We start from the raw sequence: 21,331 nt of genomic DNA, 5'->3' as shown, positions 1-21,331 counted from the left end.
CAAGATTACATATGTGGCGGTGCCCGCAAAAGCCAGTGACGCCGGTTTTTCACACGGTTTTGGTATCACATATACAGCGCCGCATATAATGTATGTATACATTATATGCCGCATATATAATATACATATGTATATTTCACCCATCGTCCACAGTTTTTACTCCCATAAGCTAACATAGAACCGCGTCGCAAATCTGTATCACATATTCAGCTCAAGGACTTACGCGGCAAAAATTGAGAAATTTTACTCCATTTTTACCTCAACACACATAGGCAGGCGCAGCAAGACTTGCGCTGAGTATGTGAGCAACGTAACCCTCTGAAAATAGTTAACTAACACCTAACACATGCGCAATATCTATCTACCTGTCAACTGCCAACCCCCACCACAATAACTAATAAACTATATTAACCGCTAATCCGCCAATCCCCACTTTGCAAAACATCTAATTAACGCCTAATCCGCCAACCCCCCACAATGCTATATACCTAATAAAGTGATTAACCCCTAAACCGCCATCACCCCACAGCGCAATATACCTTAATAAACTATTAACCCCTAATCCGCCATTCACCCATATTGCAAAGTACCTATTAAAATTATTAACCCCTAAACTGCCATCCCCCACTAACACAATCAACTTTATTAACCTATTAACCCCTAATCCACCATTAACCCACATCGCAACATACCTAATAAATCTATTAACCCCTAATCCGCCAAACTCCCACAATGAAAATAACTAATTAAATTACTAAACCCCCTAACCTAACACCCCCTAAATTAACCCCAATTACCTGAATTAAAAAATACTAAGTTACAATTAAAATAAAAAAGCTAACTACTTAAAAATAAAAAATAAAAAAATAAATGAATCTAAGATTACAAAAAATAAAAAATTCTAACATTACATAAAATAATAAACCAAATTATCAAAAATTAAACCTAATCCCTATGAAAATAAAAAAGCCCCCCAAAATAAAAACACCCCCTAATTTAATGCTAAACTAACAATAGCCCTTAAAAGGGCCTTTTGTAGGGTATTGCCCTAAGTTAAACAGTTCTTTTACCTTAAAAAATACCAAGTCCCCCCTCTAACAGTAAACCCCCAAAATAAAAAAACCTAACACTAAAAAAATCCTAAACTACCCATTGCCCCTAAAGGGGCATTTGTATGGGTATTGCCCTTAAAAGGGCATTCAGCTCTTTTACTGCCGTTAAAAGGGCATTCAGCTCTTTTTCAAAGGCCCATTAAATCCCTAATCTAAAAAAAAACAAAAACAACAAAAAATTTAAAAAAAAAGCCTACCTTGCATTCCTATTGGCTGATTTGAGTCTTCAAATTCAAATCAGCCAATAGGATGATTTGAACAGCCAATAGGATTACAGTAGCTCTCATCTTATTGGCTGATTTTAATTTGAAGACTCAAATCAGCCAATAGAAATGCAAGGTACCCCATATTTAAACGCGTACTTTGAATTCAATCCTCAGGGTGCGGCGGTGATCGTATGAAGAGGATCTCCACGCTCCCTGGCTCCGTGGTCGCTGGTCTTCAGTTCCGCCATCGTCGATCTTCAGTTCTGCGGTCACCGGTCTTCAGTTCCACGCTGGCTTGTTCCTGGAAGAAGATAGAAGATGTCACCGCTTATAAGAAGAAGCCGGACTTCAGGAACCGTTAATACCTATCTGGGGGTTAGACTTAGGCTTTTTTTTGGGGGGGGGGTTGTTTTTTTTTTTAGATTAGGGATTTAATGGGCCTTTGAAAAAGAGCTGAATGTTAGTTTTTTTTTATTTTGGGGGGTTTGGTGGTTGGGAGGTTTTACGGTTAGAGGGGAACTAAGTATTTTTTAAGGTAAAAGAGCAGTTTAACTTAGGGCAATGCCCTACAAAAGGCCCTTTTAAGGGCTATTGATAGTATAGCATTAGATTAAGGGGGTGTTTTAATTTTGGGGGGCTTTTTATTTTCATAGGGATTAGGTTTAATTTTTTTATTTTTGATAATTTGGGTTTTTATTTTATGTAATGTTAAAAAAAAATATTTTTGTAATCTTACATTAATTTAGTTTTATTTATTTTTTATTTGTAAGTAATGTTAGCTTTTTATTTTAAATGTTTGTAATTTAGTATTTTTAATTTAGGTAATTGGGGTAAATTTAGGGGGTGTTAGGTTAGGGGGTGTTAGGTTAGGGGGCTTAGTAATTTAATTAGTTATTTGCATTGTGGGGGGTTTGGCGGTTTATGGGGTTAATAGTTTTATTAGGATTATTGTGTTGTGTGGGTTTAGGGGTTAATAGTTTTATTAGGATTATTGCGTTGTGTGGGTTTGGCGGATTAGGGTTTAATAGATTTATAAGGTTTGTTGCGATGTGGGTTAAAGGCAGATTAGGGGTTAATAGTTTTAATAGGTACTTTGTGATGTGGGTTAATGGCAGATTAGAGGTTAATAGTTTTAATAGGTACTTTGCGATGTGGGTGAATGGCATATTAGGGGTTAATACATTTATTAGGTAGTTTGCGATGTTGGGGTTGGCGGATTTAGGGGTTAATACTTTTATTAGGTAGATCGCAATGTGGGTGAATGGCAGATTAGGGGTTAATAGTTTAATTAGGCATATTGCCTAAGTCACAGTATTTAAGCACATTTCTGGACAAAGCTAGTTTATCCGACTTATGGCACTTTATGAACTGCCAGTGGGGTTTATGTGATACCCCAATGTGCGAGGTGACATTAAGGGTGACGCGTGTTTCAGCAGTTGGGCTGAAGCTTGCGCCGCATATGTAATCTCGCCCCTTATGTCCATTTAAAAATGCCTCTTCTTTTTTCAAAGATTTGTAAATGCAAATGATTCGGATCTATCACTGTCAGATTCCTTTAACCATTGTGTCTAACACCTGTCTTGAATAAAACATCTGCTAAATCAGACTAAACACTGTGTATAGAACCCCTTTTTTTAGATGTAACATGTAATGACAATGCTTAATTAACAGAATCCATAAAGCGAGTATTTTCTGTAACAGACCCAACTGGTAATCCCTTTAATTCAGATTTCATTGCAGTTTATTTTGTAAAATAAACACACATAGTAGCTGTCATTTTCTATTTTTGTGTGTATTTATGTGTATGCAATACCTAAGACTTTAGGCAAGAATTGGCATGAAATCCTAAAACAACTGGCTATTGTAATGCAAACTGTGCAAACATAAACGAAGCAGCAAGCCTGAAGGACAAAAAGCGGAGATCTGCAGAGAATAGAATGCGGCATAATGATGGCTTATCCACTAAATACAGCAATTGAGATTCTCGGAGCACACTGTCTGCATCAGGTTAATTTGCACTGAACAGTTTAGTTGTGCTACTTGGGCCTGAAATATATTCTGATCTTCAGACATATTAGGAAACCAGAAAAAAAGTGATACATTTGGCATAGGCTAAATATGTGGGTTATTAGCCTATAATACTAATTAATATACATTAGACAATGCATATACAGTAATTGAAACGTCAAAGGAATTCAATTAGTGTCAAAACTTGAATTATTCACAGTTATGAAACAAAGCATTAAAATAAATGTGCAGAATTTTAATTAATTGTTTATACAGTTGCCTAGGTTATCTAACATTTTTACGAATTCTAAAGTGAGACAAACCTCTGTAATTCCAAGATTGTGATGCTGTTTAACGGACAATTTATGAAATAAATAGGGTATATAGGAAAGCCAATAATAGGAACCCTTTAAAGGTATATACTCCATGTTTTATAGTATGTGGATATTCTGCATTCTGATTGGTCAGTGTCCCAGTTATGTTAAAAACCTTTTAAGACTAGTTACTGCAGCCATCAAAGAAAATAACTTATTAACTCCTTCAAGAGCAGAATTTATTATACAACAGCTTAGCAATTCAGTAATTATAAGAGAGGAGAACAAATCTGTTTTAATTCATTTTTTCTTTTCTCTTTTTTTGCAGTACTTCTGGCTCCTTGTACTCTCGCGAGGTCTAGTAGGTATTGGCGAAGCAAGTTATTCTACCATCGCTCCCACCATTATTGGGGACCTGTTTACCAAGAACACCCGCACGCTTATGCTATCAGTCTTCTACTTTGCTATCCCTCTTGGAAGGTATATCTATATATATCAATATATATCTCCTGGGCTGCTTCCAAAACTGCAAATGAGTAATTAATGTCACTGATTAGTCTCAGTCCCTATAGTAGTCTATTATGTGAGGAATTTAGTGCATCCTAGACTATCACTCGAGCATTAAAAATATAACTTTGGATGTAATATGAGCGCCATATTAGAAGAGCTATTGATTGTGCTTAAAGGGACACTCAAGTCAAAATAAACTTTTATGATTCAGATAGACAGAGCATGCAGTTAAGACACTTTCCAATTGAGTTCCATTATGAAAGTTTGCTCTGTCTTTTTATATACACACTTTCTGGGGAACAAAATCCTACTGAGCATGTGCACAAGCTCAGAGGGTCTATGTATACTAGTCTGTGATTGGCTGATGCCTGTCACATGATACAGGGGGCTGGAAAATTAAAGAAAAAATCTACTACTTATTTGAAATTTGAGTAGGTGTTAAAAATCATTGTCGTTTTATTATGCACTTGTTAATTATGTAATTATACTGCACTGAGTGGTCCTTTAAAGGGACACTCAATCAAAATTAAACTTTCATTATTCAGATAGAGCATGCCGTTTTAAACAACTTTCCAATTTACTTCCATTAACTAAATGTGCACAGTCTTTTTATATTTAAACTTTTTGAGTCACCAGATCCTATGAGCATGTGCAAGAATAAGTGTGTATGCATTTGTGAATGGCTGATGGCTGTCACATGGTACGTGTATGCATTTGTGATTGGCTGATGGCTGTCACATGGTACAGGGGGAGTGGAAAAAGACATAATTTTTAAAATTGTCAGAAAAAAAATCTACTACTCATTTGAAGTTCAGACTAAGTGCTATTGCATTGTCTTGTTATCTTGCATTTGTTGATTATGCAAATCTACTGTGTTGACTGGTCCTTTAAGTACTGTGCACAATAGTGCTATTATTTTTGTGCTCCACTTGTAATCTAGGCCATAGTTCTATGCAATAATAACATTCCCTACCAAATTATAGGATTCTATTATTTATCCTTTAACCAAAAAAAAATAAGAAAAAAAAAGTCTTAAGACTTTAAGTCCTAGGTTTAACAAAGACTCACTGCTCACTTTATTTATAAAAAAAAAAACTGTCTCCCTATTTTGTTGCTTTTGCTGTAAGCCTAAAAATTACTAAATATAAATATTCCATGAATGATCATTGTTTGACCAGATATGGAGGAATGAAAACATGTGCAAAGTGTGATCACCAGATTCAGTTTTAGCCAATAAGCTGCTAGTAAATGGATCATATACTGCTCCCCACATATCGGCCAGAACCATTTACCCATACCCTGTAAGCACTACAATAGCTGACCTTGGGAGAAGAGGTGACAGACTGTGTGGCGCATAAAAGGCAACTGTAACCCTGCAGTCTGCTTCCTTGAATGCAATGACAGCGGTAGCCAACTTCCTCACAAATAAACAAGTGCAGCTCTCTGGTCCTGCGACTGGCTTAAAACAAGCAGATGTTTAATTATAGCAATTCCATTAGTTCATTTTCCTGGAACCACGCAAAGGTCCAAAACTTCTAGTTCAAGTTATAAAAATCTCATCTCACAAAACAATTCAGCGGAAATGCCTAGCCTAGTCAGATGAGAATGTTTTTTTTCTATAATGTTTAAAAACCCTTCTTGCATTACTTGTATTATTATTAGGCCAACACATTTTTAATGCATTTAGGCCTAGATTATGAGTGCAGCGCAAAATTGCGCTTTCGCAAGCGGGATATTGGCGTTCCACTCAGTAATACCAGCGCAAGCAAATGTGCGCTGGTATTGCAAGTTAAGCGCAATGGGAGCCTCGTTCTCATGCCATGAGACACGACAAAGTACCTAGCTCAGTACAGGGGGCAATTCGCACAGCGTTGGGCAGCAAAATAAAAATATATATGAATATATACATATATATTTGTGTTTATATATGTATGTAAACATATTAACATATAAATATATATGTATGTAAGCATATATTTTCACACACCCCAAATCTCTCCTCACTTTAACCCCTTATAACTGCTTTATTCAGTGTTTTATCAAAAAAATAAAAATGTTTATATTTTTTATTTATTTAAAGGAACTGGGGGAACTTATAATGGCTGGTTATTTAATGTGCACCCATAAATGGACAAATTTGCCCCTTTACGGTGCATGTTAAAATAGCGCTCTACTTTTAATCTAGCCCTTAATATTTTCAATGTTATGTTTCTCACTGAAATACAAGAGGTTATACCAATAATTTGAAATATGGTTGAAAAGAAATGAAACCCAAAAAATGTATTTTGTGATTCAGACAGAGCATAGCATTTTTAAAGAGTTTCCAATCTATTTCTGTTATCAAATTTGCTTTGTTCCCATGGTATTCTTTGTTGAAGGGTAGGCATCTGTAGCACTACATGACAGGAAATAGTGCTGCCATCTAGTTTTCTTGCAAATGGATAACATTCTTTCAAAACCGCTGCCATATTGTGCTCCAGAAATGGATCAGCTCCTAAGCTTTACCTCCCTGCTTTTCAACAAAAGATACCAAGAGAACAAAGAAAAATTGATAATATAAGTAAATTAACACAGCATGCTCTGTCTGAATCATAAAAGAAAAAATATTTTTCATATCCCTTTAACTATCTCCTTTTAACTATGTTCTTATATATTTTTGTACTTCTGCTTACCTTTACATATTGGTTTAAAGGTACAGTGTACTGTAAACATTTATCAATGACCCATTTACCAGCTGGAGCCCCACGGCATTGCATAGATGCTTAAAAATTAACAAGGGTTTAATTCATGAAATGTTTTATATTTATATATATTGAAGAATTTTTACCTATTTACCACTGTGACAATAAGCGCAGCTCTCCCGTTTGCCATTTTGTCAAATTGATTGACAGATGACGATTCGTAAAAGAACCAATCCTTGTTTTCCCGGGCCGTGACGTTAATGCAAAGGGACTAAACGCCTTGGGGGGAAACACAAATTCGTTATTTTACAAATTGTTATCTAGCAATCATTTTAAAAATATGGCGGGCGGGAGAGATGCGCTTATCGTCACAGCATTAAATAGGTAACAATTCTACTAAATATATACATATGAAAAATTTCATGAATTAAACCCTTGTTAATTTTTAAACGTCTATCCAATGCTGTGGGACACTATTAGTAACCTGACCTTCACTTTAAATCCTGCAGTCTTGGTTATAAAAAATCTATATAAAGAAAGAGGCAGCAACAAAATGTAAGCTCCAAGTAAGGGGTGATGATAGAACCTAGCCCATTTGAAAGGGTGTTCCTGCAGCTTCTTTGAATACAGTGAACTCTTATCAGCTGCTTGCCTGAGTGCATTGTGCCTTTAATTATCCATTTAATTCCTTTCTCAGTTCTGTATAGGGCTTGAAGTAATGATGGTTTTCTTTTCATTTTGGAACAGCGGTTTAGGATACATTACTGGCTCAAGTGTTAAGCAAGTGGCAGGGGACTGGCGCTGGGCACTGCGGGTAAGAAATGTTATGGTCCCCAAAAATATCAATTATTTTAATTTTGTTTAGCCATGTATTTGTTACAGTGGGCAGTTTATTTTTGGTATTTCAGCAGACAGCATAGCGGTACAATATTAAGACCAGAATAGTTGGTGCCCAAGAGAATTTGTAGATTTTATTTTCTATTGTATTTGAGTTAAACTATTATTTCCAGGAACAACATTTGGAAGAGTAACAAGTCATTCGGGAGTACTGAGCTGGGTCACACATTCTTTTCACTAATGCAATAAGGCTGTTTCCCTTAACACAAAATAGTCTAAAAATAATCATGAGTTAGAAAGGGAAAACAATAGTAAAATAGTTTTTGTTATCGCCACATTCTGTCGCCATTTACAGTAAGATATTCCTGAGTTACTCTGACAAACAAAGAACAAATTCCTTTTCTATTTTGTTGTTGTACAGATTTTCAGTTATGCGATTGTAATCAGCCTTTACCATTAAATATTATCTGGTCCCAACAGGATTTTTTGGCTGTTAAGAAACTCTACAAAGACAGTTTCCTGCTTTAAGGAAAAAACACTTTGGTAGAAATTCCACTTATATTATTTCAACCCTTAGACTCCTGGTTTCCTTTTTTGTCAGCAGCGGCATTGGCTGTCTCTGCAGCAATATAATTATAGGACCTGACAAAAAGGAAATAGGCTAACAAAACTGCTCCTTTACCTTTGACCTTTTTTAAACGATGGGCAGTATTATCTCCATTTTGTTTTGGCTATTGTGACATTATTTTCTCAGTACAAGTTTATTTGATTATAACATGACATATTAGCAATACCTAGACATTTATATGTTTTCTACACCATTCTTGTGATTCAGTAACTTATTAGGGACATGCAAAACTTGCTAGTTTTATAATGTTATTGAGTTATCTCTTTAACAGGCAGATAATATCATGTTCTATTTGTTCTTCTTGAGTGCTGTTTTAAAACTTGATGGTAAATTCTCCCTTTTATAAAAACCAGATCTGGAATGTTAGTGATATTTTAGATGGTTTTATTCATCAGTTGTAATGAAGTTGCGCTATAAGTTACTTTTTAATATAGATTTGAAACTCAAATTCTCCGCGCTCCGCCGCCCACTTCAAAAGTAAATTTTTCTGTAAGCTAACGGTTTGAATTGTTGTCCAATCAGAGCTCTTCCCATATGGCACCTTTTGTTCTAGCTAAAGCGCTGATTGGAGAACAATTCAAACTTTTAGCTCACAGAAAAATTGACTTTTGAAGTTGGTGGCGGAGCAAGGGGTATTCAAATTTCATATCTATATTAATGTCAAGGTGCCAGGAATCAGACTGAGATGAGAAGTGCAAAAATAATCACACCTTTATTAATAGCAAAAAATAATAAAAAGTCCACAAGTCAAATAACAAGCCAGGAGTCAAAACCAGAGCTGGTAGTAAGACAAGCCGAGTCAGAAGCCAAAGCGAATAGTCAGACGAGCCAGAATCAGCAACAAGGAAAACAGCAGAGTCAGGAACAAGCCAGGGATCAGGAACCAGGAAGGACATCAGGCAGCCAGGTAATACACAGGAACTCTCACAAACAGGTCAAAGACAACGCAAAGGCAAAGCATATTGAACAGAGGCCCTTTAAATAATAAGTGATGACATCAAAATTCTGAGACTGCATCCTGTCTCACACGGATGATGCATACCAGTCTGGCCATAAAAGGAGGTGCAGGAAATGAGCAGCATCCCCCACAATGCACCATAGTCAGGAAGAGAGGTGAGTAAAATGGCTGCCATGCAGCACATGGCAAACAAAACAGGGAAAAAAACCCTGACAATTAAAAAGTAAGTTATAGCGCATCTTTGTTACATCTAGGAGATCTATAGTAGAAATAAGAAGGCGCCAAACATAGGGTGATATCGTCTCAAACTGGGAGCACACTCGGGTAACAGATAGAATGGATACTTACAAACACAGCGGCACCACGATGTGCCTAGCAAAACAGACCGGGACCTCAACCGTCGCCCGGAAGACCAACCAATGGCATGCACCAAGCCTCCCGTAGTCACGTGAGCAGTATGGCCAATCACGAACCCTTAGGCTCACACACCTTTCTTCCAAGTTTCCGAATGAGCTAAACAGCAACAGTGTAGACAAACCAGGATTAAAGCCTGATGAAACGGCCCTGCGTGGCCGAGAAACGCGTTGCTGATTTTAAAGACATTTTAAATAAATTGTTTTTATAGTACCTCGTTGGAGTGGGTTTCCTCTTTACCCCTATATCCTAACCAATCAATTTCCAGAGATTGCAGTGTATGGGATACCTGGTTTGTCTACACTGTTGCTGTTTAGCTCATTCGGAAACTTGGAAGAAAAGTGTGTGAGCCTAAGGGTTCGTGATTGGCCATACTGCTCACATGACTACGGGAGGCTTGGTGCACGCCATTGGTTGGTCTTCCGGGCGACGGTTGAGGTCCCGGTCTGTTTTGCTAGGCACATCGTGGTGCCGCTGTGTTTGTAAGTATCCATTCTATCTGTTACCCGAGTGTGCTCCCAGTTTGAGACGATATCACCCTATGTTTGGCGCCTTCTTATTTCTACTATAGATCTCCTCATCGTACCCGAAAATCTTGGAAGAGCTGCCGTCATTTTGGAATTTTATTTTCCTGATATCTGCATCCGTGAGCGCACCTCCAAAGGGAGTTCAAAAACCCTGACACCTTTATAATCATTTGTTACATCTAATGAATTTAACTCCATCTAAAACATCACCAACATTCCGGATCTGATTTTATAAATGGGAGGGTTTACCATCACTTTAACTTTTGTACAGTGAACTTGTTAGTACTAAACAGCTATTATCCCATAGACAAGTGATAAGCCTGGATATTGGAAGCAAAATCTACAGTCAAATGTTATGTATATAAAAATAAAAAATGATAAGTAAAAAAAAAGTAAATGGACTGAACACATCTATATGAGATCATTACATCATTAGCCTCAGAGCTGCTAGAGCACTATACACATTTATTAATATTATAAAGTGTAATCAGAGCTATTAAACATTATGTTGTATTTTATAGGTTTCTCCAGTGCTGGGCATAATAACAGGGACTCTGATATTGATATTTGTGCCAAAAGCAAAAAGAGGACATGTGGATCAGCTTAAGGCTAGGACGTCCTGGGTCCGAGACATGAGAGCTTTAATGAAAAAGTAAGTTCTAGGTTTTAAATGAATTAATAAGGTCTTTGTGAAAGGAAAAACATCATTTTACTATCAAGTCATTTTAGCCATTTGCTATCTGTCATGGTTTAGTTGCCAAAAACCTGATTTTGATGTTTGAGAAAGGAAAATAGAATGAAATGATATCCTGGTGTGTCATTGCTCCTATGCTTATTCTTACTTAGAGTGTGACGAAAAATTGTTCACATATAACAATAATGAGAACTGAGAACCTCTGCACATGGACAGTTAATATGAATTTTAAGAAAAATTGATTAACATTTGTATCCATTTAGTGTCAAATATGAACAAAATACTCTTAAAATTGCTAAAATTACTTTTTTACTTGAATCTTTATTATACACAATACAGATATTGGCTAATGTATTTACAGTAATTCTTGTTATTGAAGGATTTGTGTATCTACAGCATAACATATGGTACATAATTCTGTAGTACCATCAGTGACAAGTGTTATAGATGAGTATAGCTAGGTAGATCGGGAAAATGAATTTACCCTAAAGATCTGTGTTCTTTATTTAATCCAATTCTGTGCCCACGTAGAGAGATCTTTCAGCCCTTGGCAACTAGACCAAACCCCCTCTGTTGGTCTGTTTCCCAGCTTGCTAATTGGCAAGGCTTGGATGGGCTTTGCCATTTCTGCAGCAGACACTGGTTCCTAATAAATATGATTTGGGTCCAGAAATGATTGGCTTTGATTATAAAATATAGGAGACTGCCTATATTTCATGTAACTTCACAGGTTAACATAGGCTTGAAGGGGTTTTTTTTATTTATTGTACTTTAGGACATGTATTTCTCCCGTATATATAATAGAATGGGGCACATTTTACTATAAAATTTATTTACACTGCAACATAAACAGAAGAGTGAGCCTCACCCTATATGATTGCTCTGTTCATATAACATATAATCCTATAATTGAGGATAGTCATCGTAGGGGGTTATAGATATATTTTGTCACTGCTAACTGAATATCTAACATAAATATCTGCAACACTGTTTAGATGGGAAATGGGCTGTCCACGTCCGGGACAGCTTGATCCCTTGCATATTAAGATCCCCCCCACTATGTGAAGCAAGCAGTCTACTCATCTGTTGCATATTAAGATTTCCCCTACTATGTGAAGCGAGCAGTCTACTTATGTGTTGCATATTAAGATTTCCCCTACTATGTGAAGCGAGCAGTCTACTTATCTGTTGCATATTAAGATTTCCCCTACTATGTGAAGCGAGCAGTCTACTTATCTGTTGCATATTAAGATTTCCCCTACTATGTGAAACAAGCAGTCTACTCATCTGTTGCATATTAAGATTTCCCCTACTATGTGAAGCGAGCATTCTACTTATCTGTTGCATATTAAGATTTCCCCTATTATGTGAAGCAAGCTGTCTACCTATCTGTCCTAGCCCACTGTAAATATACTACTGATATGCTGGGTGTTAAAAATTTCTACTGATGTAACTTGTGGGCACCCTTCTCATTTTAATCCCGCTGCTTAACCTGGAATGGGATTAATAATTTACTAACTTTACATACCTCTGGGTACTATAGAAACGTTATACCAGGCAGGGTGTAAGTTTTTAATCTCCCATAAAGTGGTTTGAGGGGGTTGGAGTGTGTGGCGGCCCATCTCACAGGTTTATCTCTACGGGCTGCATGTTTGTATACGTACTGCTTAATGTTATAGCTATAATTTTCTTAATATTTCCATGGAAGCTAGAATAGGTCCCCTTCCCCTCAGGGCATAATAGGTCCAATCTAGTCTATTCAGCCACTTTACTGGTGCTTTCAGATCAAACATTCACTAGGGTCCAAAAGTGGCCTGTTTTCCCCCCTCCCCCCCCCCCCTAAGTTTCTCGTTAGTATGTTACTTATTATTATACAATGCACCTAGGGTCCAAAAGTGGCCCTTTTTTTTTTGTTATTTTCATATGTTTCATATATATATTAATAATGTCAGCCCAAGAGTGGCTATGGATCAACTCACCTCCATTGATTGTTATTATTTTATTATGGTCCAAGAGTGACCTATTACTTACAGAGGAGGTTTATATATGTGAAAAAATGAGGTTATTGCTATTTCTTGCCTGCTTAATTTTTGAAATTATATGTATCTAAGACACATTATTATACCACTGTGAACTTTATATTAAGGTCTGTAATTTTTAAGCTCTGGCAATTTTGCTTGCAATGTTTATGTTTCTATTTGCCTCAATAAAAATATTTAAAAAAAAAAAAAAAAAAAATATAGGAGACTGCCTGTACGCTTTAGCTGTAAGGATGGCACGGTGGAACTCAGCTGCAAGACGAAGTTATGAATACTCATCTTAATGAAAATACTAATTTATTATTGAATGAAATTACTGCACTTTGGACTTACTCTGCTATTGATTACAGACCTGCTTAAATGTGTTACATGCCTGTCATTTGCTAATTAGTTCATTCTTTATACTTTAATTGTTTGTGGCATCAAACACCTCTTTGTGTGTAGACTACTCACTTTAATGCCATGGCAATGTCATCTTAAATGTACGGTAACAGAGAGCTTCTTACAGGATACTTATGTGCATATGTATCTGAGTTGGCAATCTAATACATTTATAATCACCATTTTATGATATTTATAAAAAATCAGTTACATTATCTGGTAGAATTCCTGGTAACTTGATTTATAATATTGAAATCATTAATTCTATTTAACTTTTTCACTTTCCTCCCCCCAGCCGCAGTTATGTTTTTTCTTCACTGGCAACGTCTACAGTTTCTTTTGCCACTGGGGCTTTAGGAATGTGGATACCCCTCTATCTGTATAGAGCGCAAGTAGTGCAGAAGACAGTAGAACCTTGCAACTTTGGACCATGCAGCAGCAAGGACAGGTAAATATACTAGATATATTACAGGAAGAATAGAAATGGCTTATTGTATATAATTGCACGTCCAACACATATAAATATTTGTTTCTTAAACATGAATCTGTATCATAGAAGTCAAATTATTATTGCAGCAATACTATTTATGTTTGAAGCTAAAGTTATCTGAGACTCACATAATAATGTTGTAAGAGCAATATGGTTAGGGTTACTGTTTGTGTTACTAATAGTTAGAATTACTATGTTACTAATTATATTAACCATATTCTATTTAAAACAATATGTTAATAATTAGAAAAGAGTACAGAGGAGCTGTTAATAATAACTGAAACCTATTTAATTTCTGATTTATATTTGTAATTGTGCTTTCAGCTCAAATTAAATCCCCATAAAATGATTTAGTTAGCATAAAAAAATACAATATAAATGGATTAGTTCCTTTTTTTGCATGCTTTCCTGATATGTACATGTGCACAATTCAGCATGCTATTGACTGTTAGATCCCTTTAACTTGTGCTAGCAAAATAATATTTATTTTTTTACTTATTAGTTACTAATGAAACTATACACACAGAAGAAACTGACTATAATGTCTGTTTGAGGCAGAAGATTACATTGCTGGGTTTGACAAATCAGGGAACCCCAATTATTAAAATTTGATGTCTGGTTCCTGATGTGGTTTTTTTTCCGATTCCACTATTCAAATGATTTTATAAAATAATTCCCTGGCTCTTAAAAATGTCCTGGCAACCCAATATTTTGATTGGCTCCTATGTGAATATAATCTCTCCGAAAATGTTCCTTGTTTGAAAATGTATTTTGCATTCACTTGTTTACATAAACAATAAATATGTGTATTGTTTAGAACGCAGGATCTGATATTCAAATTTTTTTATTGCAAATGTATTTTTAATTGTCATATTTATATAAAATGCCAAAAAAGTACACACAGACTAGACAAATTAACAAAATAATACATAGTTAATATTTGAGTTTCTTTTTTAATTTTAAGGAATTGTATTTATTTTGAATGTTTGATTTTAACAGTTTAATATTTGGAGCAATCACGTGCATCACAGGATTTCTTGGTGTGATAGCAGGGGCCGGAGCAACTAAATGGTGCCGGCTAAAAACGGAGAGAGCCGACCCTCTTGTCTGTGCTGTAGGGATGCTGGGCTCTGCAATCTTCATCTGTCTGGTCTTTGTTGCTGCTAAGAGCAGCAGCATAGCTGCTTATGTAAGTCTTTCTTCAACTACAGTCATTTTTCTAGTGTCTATGGGCTCTTTGAAATATACTCTGCCCAACCAAGCTGAAACAAACCTTCTGCAATACTCAGCTGGGATATAAATTATGCATTATCTGCAAATGCTGTATTTGTGTTAAAGCCACGTCATTTCTAGTCATGTTTTGGAGGAGTCAACAGACATTTGTGCTTAATGGGTACGCAAAAACGTTAAAGGGACAGTAAACTTTAATTATTCAGATAAAATATGCAATTTTAAACAACTTTCAAATTAACTTATTTTATCCCATTTTCTTCAATATCTTGGTATCCCTTATTGAAAAGTATACCTAGATAGCCTCAAGAGCAGCAATGCGCTACTTCATTTATACACTCCCTATCATTGGCTTACCTTATGTGTTCAGCTAGCTCCCAGTAGTGCATTGCTGCTCCATCAACAAAAGATACCAAGAAAATAAAGCAAATTTAATATTAAAAAATAATTTGCAAAGTTATTTAAAATTGTATGTTCTGCCTCAAGCATGAAAGCAAAATTGGGATTTCATATCCCTTTAAAGGGGAAGTATACTCAGGCAAGCAGCTGTGAATATATTTTTTGTAGCCAGCTTGTGCAGGGGCATCTTTTCTATAGTTGCCTCTTATTTATGTAGCTTTTCCATAGCTAATACTGTAGTATGGACATTTTCAGACAGACAAATACAGGTATTTAATTGACAACCTAAAAGCAAATAAGCCATGTGTAAACAATTTAATACACCCCAGCTTGTAAATTGGATCTGGCAAAACATAGGGCAAGATTACAAGTGGAGTGCTAATTAATGATCCAGGTCGAGCATTAACTGCGCTAGAAGTAAGCTTTTTGCACTCGTTGGGTTGCATTCATATTATGAGCTGAAAGTTAACTATGTTCGCTCTTGCGCTAACCTGACGAGTGCAAAAAGCCGTAGTTAGAATAGCACTTGCGCAATAACGTATATCCCCATAGAAGTCAATGGAGCAAAAAAGTGGAAAAAACCCTTACACCCTACTCACGCGCAAACCCAATCTCATATTCTAAAGTGCGCTAACCTGACATGAAAATATGAATATTTCACATTCCAATGTAGAAGAATAGGTTCTATTTATTCATAATTAAATATTTCTAGATATAGCTGATTTTTTTTGGGTAGAATATATGTTTATGCCCACATATATACATGAATATATATATATATATAGGTATAGATATATACAGATATATATAGGAACATCTATTTAAAAATACTTAGAACATATTCCGCTATGTGCAGAACATTAGAATGTTAAATATTTACAGTAAATGAATAGTTAAAATCTTTATTAAAAATATAGAATATGAATGAATATGATTTTACATGAATTCATCTACTTAACTGCAAAGGGCTCCAATGCACGTTTATATATGTCCATATATGTGTACATATGTATTTATGTGTATATATGTTTGTAAATATATATATATACACACATATAAATACATAAATATATATGTACACATATATAGACATATATACATAGATCTCTAGACATGTATATGTATTTTTTCTCTGTTAAAGCCCTTTGAAGTCTTTTTCTCTAACACCTGAGACCTGATATCTTTGAGTCGTTATAACTTTTGTGTGCAATATTTTTTTTTAAATCATTTTTATTAGATAGTGTTATGAGTATCTGTACTTTGTAATGTATTTTTGATGTATTTTGTGATACTTTTTTGTTTCCTGAAACAGTTAACCAGAGCTCTAAAGAAACGGTAATTATTCTCGCGTAAATTGTGATTGCACTTAAGCGATTGCATTTACTTTCAACTAGTAATACCAGCAGTAAACCCGACAAGCACAAACACCTGCGATAAACCCCTTATTGTTTGCGCGCAAATGTTAGCGCTCAACTCATAATCTCGCCCATAATTCTGAGAAAATTATTGCGTAGAATGTCCCTTTAAATATCTTAAAGGGACATTAAACTAATATATATATATATTTATATAATAGTCCAATCTTCAGACCAACCCACCGGATGCCAGCTGCCTGGGTGCAAAAATACTCTGATAAAGGAGACTAGGTCTCCGAAAATGTTTCAATAAATTTTGATGTTCTTTGTGCAAGTCCTGTGAGTGCATTAGTTTGTTAGCAAATATATATATATATATATATATATATATCATGAAAAACATTAAAGCTAGTTTATTTTGATACTAAGCATACAAGGATGTGCATGTTTATGCACAACCAACCCATAGTAGAAAAGCGTATTGGCTGATTAGTGAACGTCCCACTTTTTGTTGGTGGACAGTAAAACATCCCACAAGAATAAAAAAGTAAATTTTTCAATCCAAGGATATCGGCTTACAGAAAAAAATAAAACCTGTTCTGTAATGTGACACAGATATAACTATGCCATTTGTCACACCGATCATTATGGTCCAGTTGTTCTGGGTTTGTTTTATATAAAACTGAAAACTATTAAATTAACAGTATGAAAATAGAGAGCCGTTGCCCGGCTGTGCATATCCACAGGTAGTATGTATAGCTTTTTCCACTGCATTTCACTTCAGGTGTAATAAGTAATAATATTCAACAGAACAAAACATTGTCAGAAAAATTTGTATTGTTTTGGGATTTTGCCAACTGAAGCTTTGTTCATCTGGAACTAATACATCCTACAGACCTATCTTATGTAGCCTGTATTCAGGGAGAGGAAGTTTAGCAACAAAAAAAAATCCCTTTGCGTTATGATACCAATGCGTCTTTTTAATTTGCTGGCAAACAGGAAAATGGTTGTACTGGGGCACATAAGGAAACGTTTGATCTGATTTGTTGCAATATTTAAGACCCAGTTAGCAACAATGCTATAGAAATAACTCAGGACAATAAAGGAACGCTAACCATTATGCTTAGAAACTATTTTAGCAGGTTAAAAGGAATTGAAACATATAAAATCTGATTAAACTGAATAAATATGGTGCCAGAACATGATTGGGGAGGAATGTGTTACATGCCGATAGCGGTAACTCCATATCTGGTGTGTCAACTGGTTTTTATGCAGTAAAAAGTTAGATACATTTAATTATGTTTTATTGGTTGTCGCAAATTGCTTTTCACTTTTTTTCACAAAATGATTGTCCCTGTGCTAAGGATTTTTAACTGTTGTAGGGTTACTCTAAACCATTTGTCATGCATGTGCTTTGTTAATATCAAAATAGACAGTTTTAACGTATCCTTTTTTCATGCAAAACTTGTTTAAATAGTTCTGTTTCATATACACAATAGAATATTTTAGTGTTTGAAGTCCATTTACCAAGTCTAATCTTTTTTTTTATTATTAAATTATTAAATATTATTTAGAATATATTTGTTCCTGTATTTTTTATCTCTACTAAGAATTTGGTTTAATGCTTTTTTGTTTAGACTTGGTCAATAGCAAACTTAAAACTTTTCACAATTAATTATGCTGTATATATTTAATTTAACTGCCTATACACCTAATAGAATTTAGCAGATTTTGTGGTTTTTATATCTGTTTTAAACTTTATAGTTCACTCGAAGCAAATCAGGCAATTATAGAAAATGTAGAAAGACTTTCCTTAGAATGACCTTGATTAATATAAGCTGTGGATATAATTTTCTAAGGTAACATTAGTTAGACTTTTATTTCTTTTAAAATATGTGTTTTGTAAGAAAAAGGAGGGCCATGCAAGACATGAATACACAAAATACTGTAGAACAAAACAAACTGAAGTTAGCTACATCACTTTAGTGTACAAAAAGACAACAGGTGACGGTGACAAATGGTACAATTATACGAAGCATACAGCTAAAACCTACTTCAAAGCAAAGCAGTACAATAAGGGCTACGTCACGGAGGAGTAATACAAATAGGGAGGCAGTGTAAACAAAAGCTTAATTAATGAAATCAGCCCTGTGTTCTAAACATTAACCATGCAGAACAAAAAAAGGGCTTCAAGAGATACTACTGGCCTGAATTAGGTATGTACAAAGTTCCACTTTATAGTCTGCTGATGAGAAAATGAGGCCTGGGGGTTAAAAAAATAAATCAAAGTTAGATGATATGGGAAACAATAAAAAATATGCCCAAATGTAATGTGCTATACATGAGCCTCTGGGTTGCACTTGCCCCATGGGACAAACATTGCCAGTCCTTCCCTACTCTAAAGTATTCTTTTACCTATGCTTTAACCCTTTTGTTGGCTAAAACACATTGCGCTAAATAACGAGTGGCGCGCTAAAAGAGCGAGAGAAAAGGGGTTTACAGCTGCTCTTTGCTCTCGTCGGAAGTAGCGTGGCATTACGAGTTGAAAGTAAATGTGTTCGCAATTGAATTTAACATGTGTCGGGATAGCGCAACCTCAGAGCTTTGGTTGCACAAAACACATCTAAAATACACCTAAAAGTACAGTTACATTCTTAAAAACACTGATAAAAATTATTACTAAAAAAATTTGATAGAAAATGTCTCAAAGATATGAGGTCTCAAGTGTTAGAAAATAAGGACTGCAAAGGGCTTTAACATAGAGTATTTATGTATTTACATGTGCGTATAAATGTATTTACAGACATAAATACATATGTATAAAGTGCATTGAAGCCTTTTGCAGTCAGGTAGATTAAAACATGTAAAAACATATTTATGCACTATTCATATTTAATTACGTGTTATACTGGGTATTTACTGTAACTATTTCACATTTCAATGTTCTTCACATAGGCGAATATGTTCTAAGTATTTAGAAATAGATATTTATATATATATATATACCTACTGTATATCTAATCATCTACATATATAGGTGAGATATATTTTAGAAAAAAACATCTAATATAAATATATAGAAATATGTATTTATGAATAAATAGAACAGAAACTGCTATGTGAAGAACATTGGAATGTGAAAATATTAATATTTCATGTTGTTTTAGCACACTTGAAAAAATGCGAGTCTATGTGGGAATACGTTAATGCGGTCATGATATTCCAAGTTCAGTTTTTTGCACACATGGGTTAGCGCAAGAGCAAACCTTTTTACTTTCGGCTTTTAATATGCGTGCAACTTGACGCATGCAAAAAGCTGAAGTCTAGCAAGGTTAACGTGCGAGCAGGAGCTCAAACTACTGCTCCACTCATATTCTAACCCATAAAGCTCTGCTAGGAGTAGTGTAAAAATCACATGCTGTAAGGATTAAAGCATGTCATTTTTTTCACCACAAATCCCTTTAAGCTTTGCACTTTCTGCTTGTCTGGAATGGTTCAGTTAATTCATAGTTCATCTTATATTCTGCATTGGTTATATAATATATTAATGAATAATAAATATTTACTTTGCTGACTTGTTACTATTAAGGTAGTGAAACACACTTCATAGTGAAGTAAAATGACATGGATTCTCAGGTGACAATTATTGGACAACATTTCACTGCAGCATTACAGGATGCCTGATTTAGAATATAAGTAAATGTGCACACTAATTTTAAAGGGACAGATATAAAGGTGAATTTGAAATGCTCAATAGTACATTTAAAATTTGATTAGGAACATGTTTTTGCAATATACTAGTGTTTGCAAGGGAAAAAAACACTTTAAAATGTATCATAGGTTTCATTGTACTTTTTAGAATGTATAGTGCTAGATAACAAGTGGTGTTGCGCTCAAACGATAGTGGCTTTTTGCACTCAATGGAAAGAGCGCTCGTATTACAGATTGAAAGTAAATGGGATCGCTAGAGCTCAATCGCATTTTTTGGTAGTGCGTTAAAAAAAAAGTTGCACTAAACACAACATAAATACATTGAAATTTACAGATACACTTATATAAACACTATCTGATAAAAAATATTCATATAAATATTAAAAACAAGTTTTTAAGGCCCATAGGTATATGGTTTATAATAAGGTGTTTGACTACAAACGGCTATATTGTATATATACATACATATGGACATACTTGAAAACGAGAGAAATCTCAATGTATACTTCCTGGTAAAATATTTTATAAATAAATAAATATGCATGTCTAAATATGTGTATGTATGTATGTATACCCAGGACATACTTGAAAACGAGAGAAATCTCAATGTATCCTTCCTGGTAAAATATTTTATAAATAAATAAATAATATATATATATATATATATATATATATATATATATATATATATATATATATATATATATATATGTACATATGTATTTGTGTTTTACTGTATATTTACTGTACATATTCAACATTCCAATGTTCTTCACATACTGGACATTGTTATTTTTCTTGTAAATACATATTTATTTTTATATATATATTAAGAACG

The 21,331-nt window shown here is 34.7% G+C and overlaps 1 protein-coding gene across 2 annotated transcripts in view; it reads left to right on the top strand.

Annotated features, from left to right (window-relative positions):
- The window catches only part of SPNS2 (SPNS lysolipid transporter 2, sphingosine-1-phosphate), a 154,630-nt gene that overhangs the window by 108,722 nt on the left and 24,577 nt on the right, over positions 1-21,331 (top strand). For both annotated transcript variants that reach the window (XM_053707497.1, XM_053707496.1), the window contains exons 4-8: positions 3,968-4,119; positions 7,578-7,644; positions 10,716-10,846; positions 13,604-13,756; positions 14,798-14,987. In XM_053707497.1, coding sequence (XP_053563472.1) covers positions 3,968-4,119; positions 7,578-7,644; positions 10,716-10,846; positions 13,604-13,756; positions 14,798-14,987 — 693 coding nt within the window. The remainder of the gene's footprint in view (positions 1-3,967; positions 4,120-7,577; positions 7,645-10,715; positions 10,847-13,603; positions 13,757-14,797; positions 14,988-21,331) is intronic.

This window comes from Bombina bombina, chromosome 3, assembly GCF_027579735.1.
Source record: "Bombina bombina isolate aBomBom1 chromosome 3, aBomBom1.pri, whole genome shotgun sequence".
Classification (NCBI taxonomy): domain Eukaryota; kingdom Metazoa; phylum Chordata; class Amphibia; order Anura; family Bombinatoridae; genus Bombina; species Bombina bombina.
This window is presented reverse-complemented; position numbering and strand designations above follow the sequence as displayed.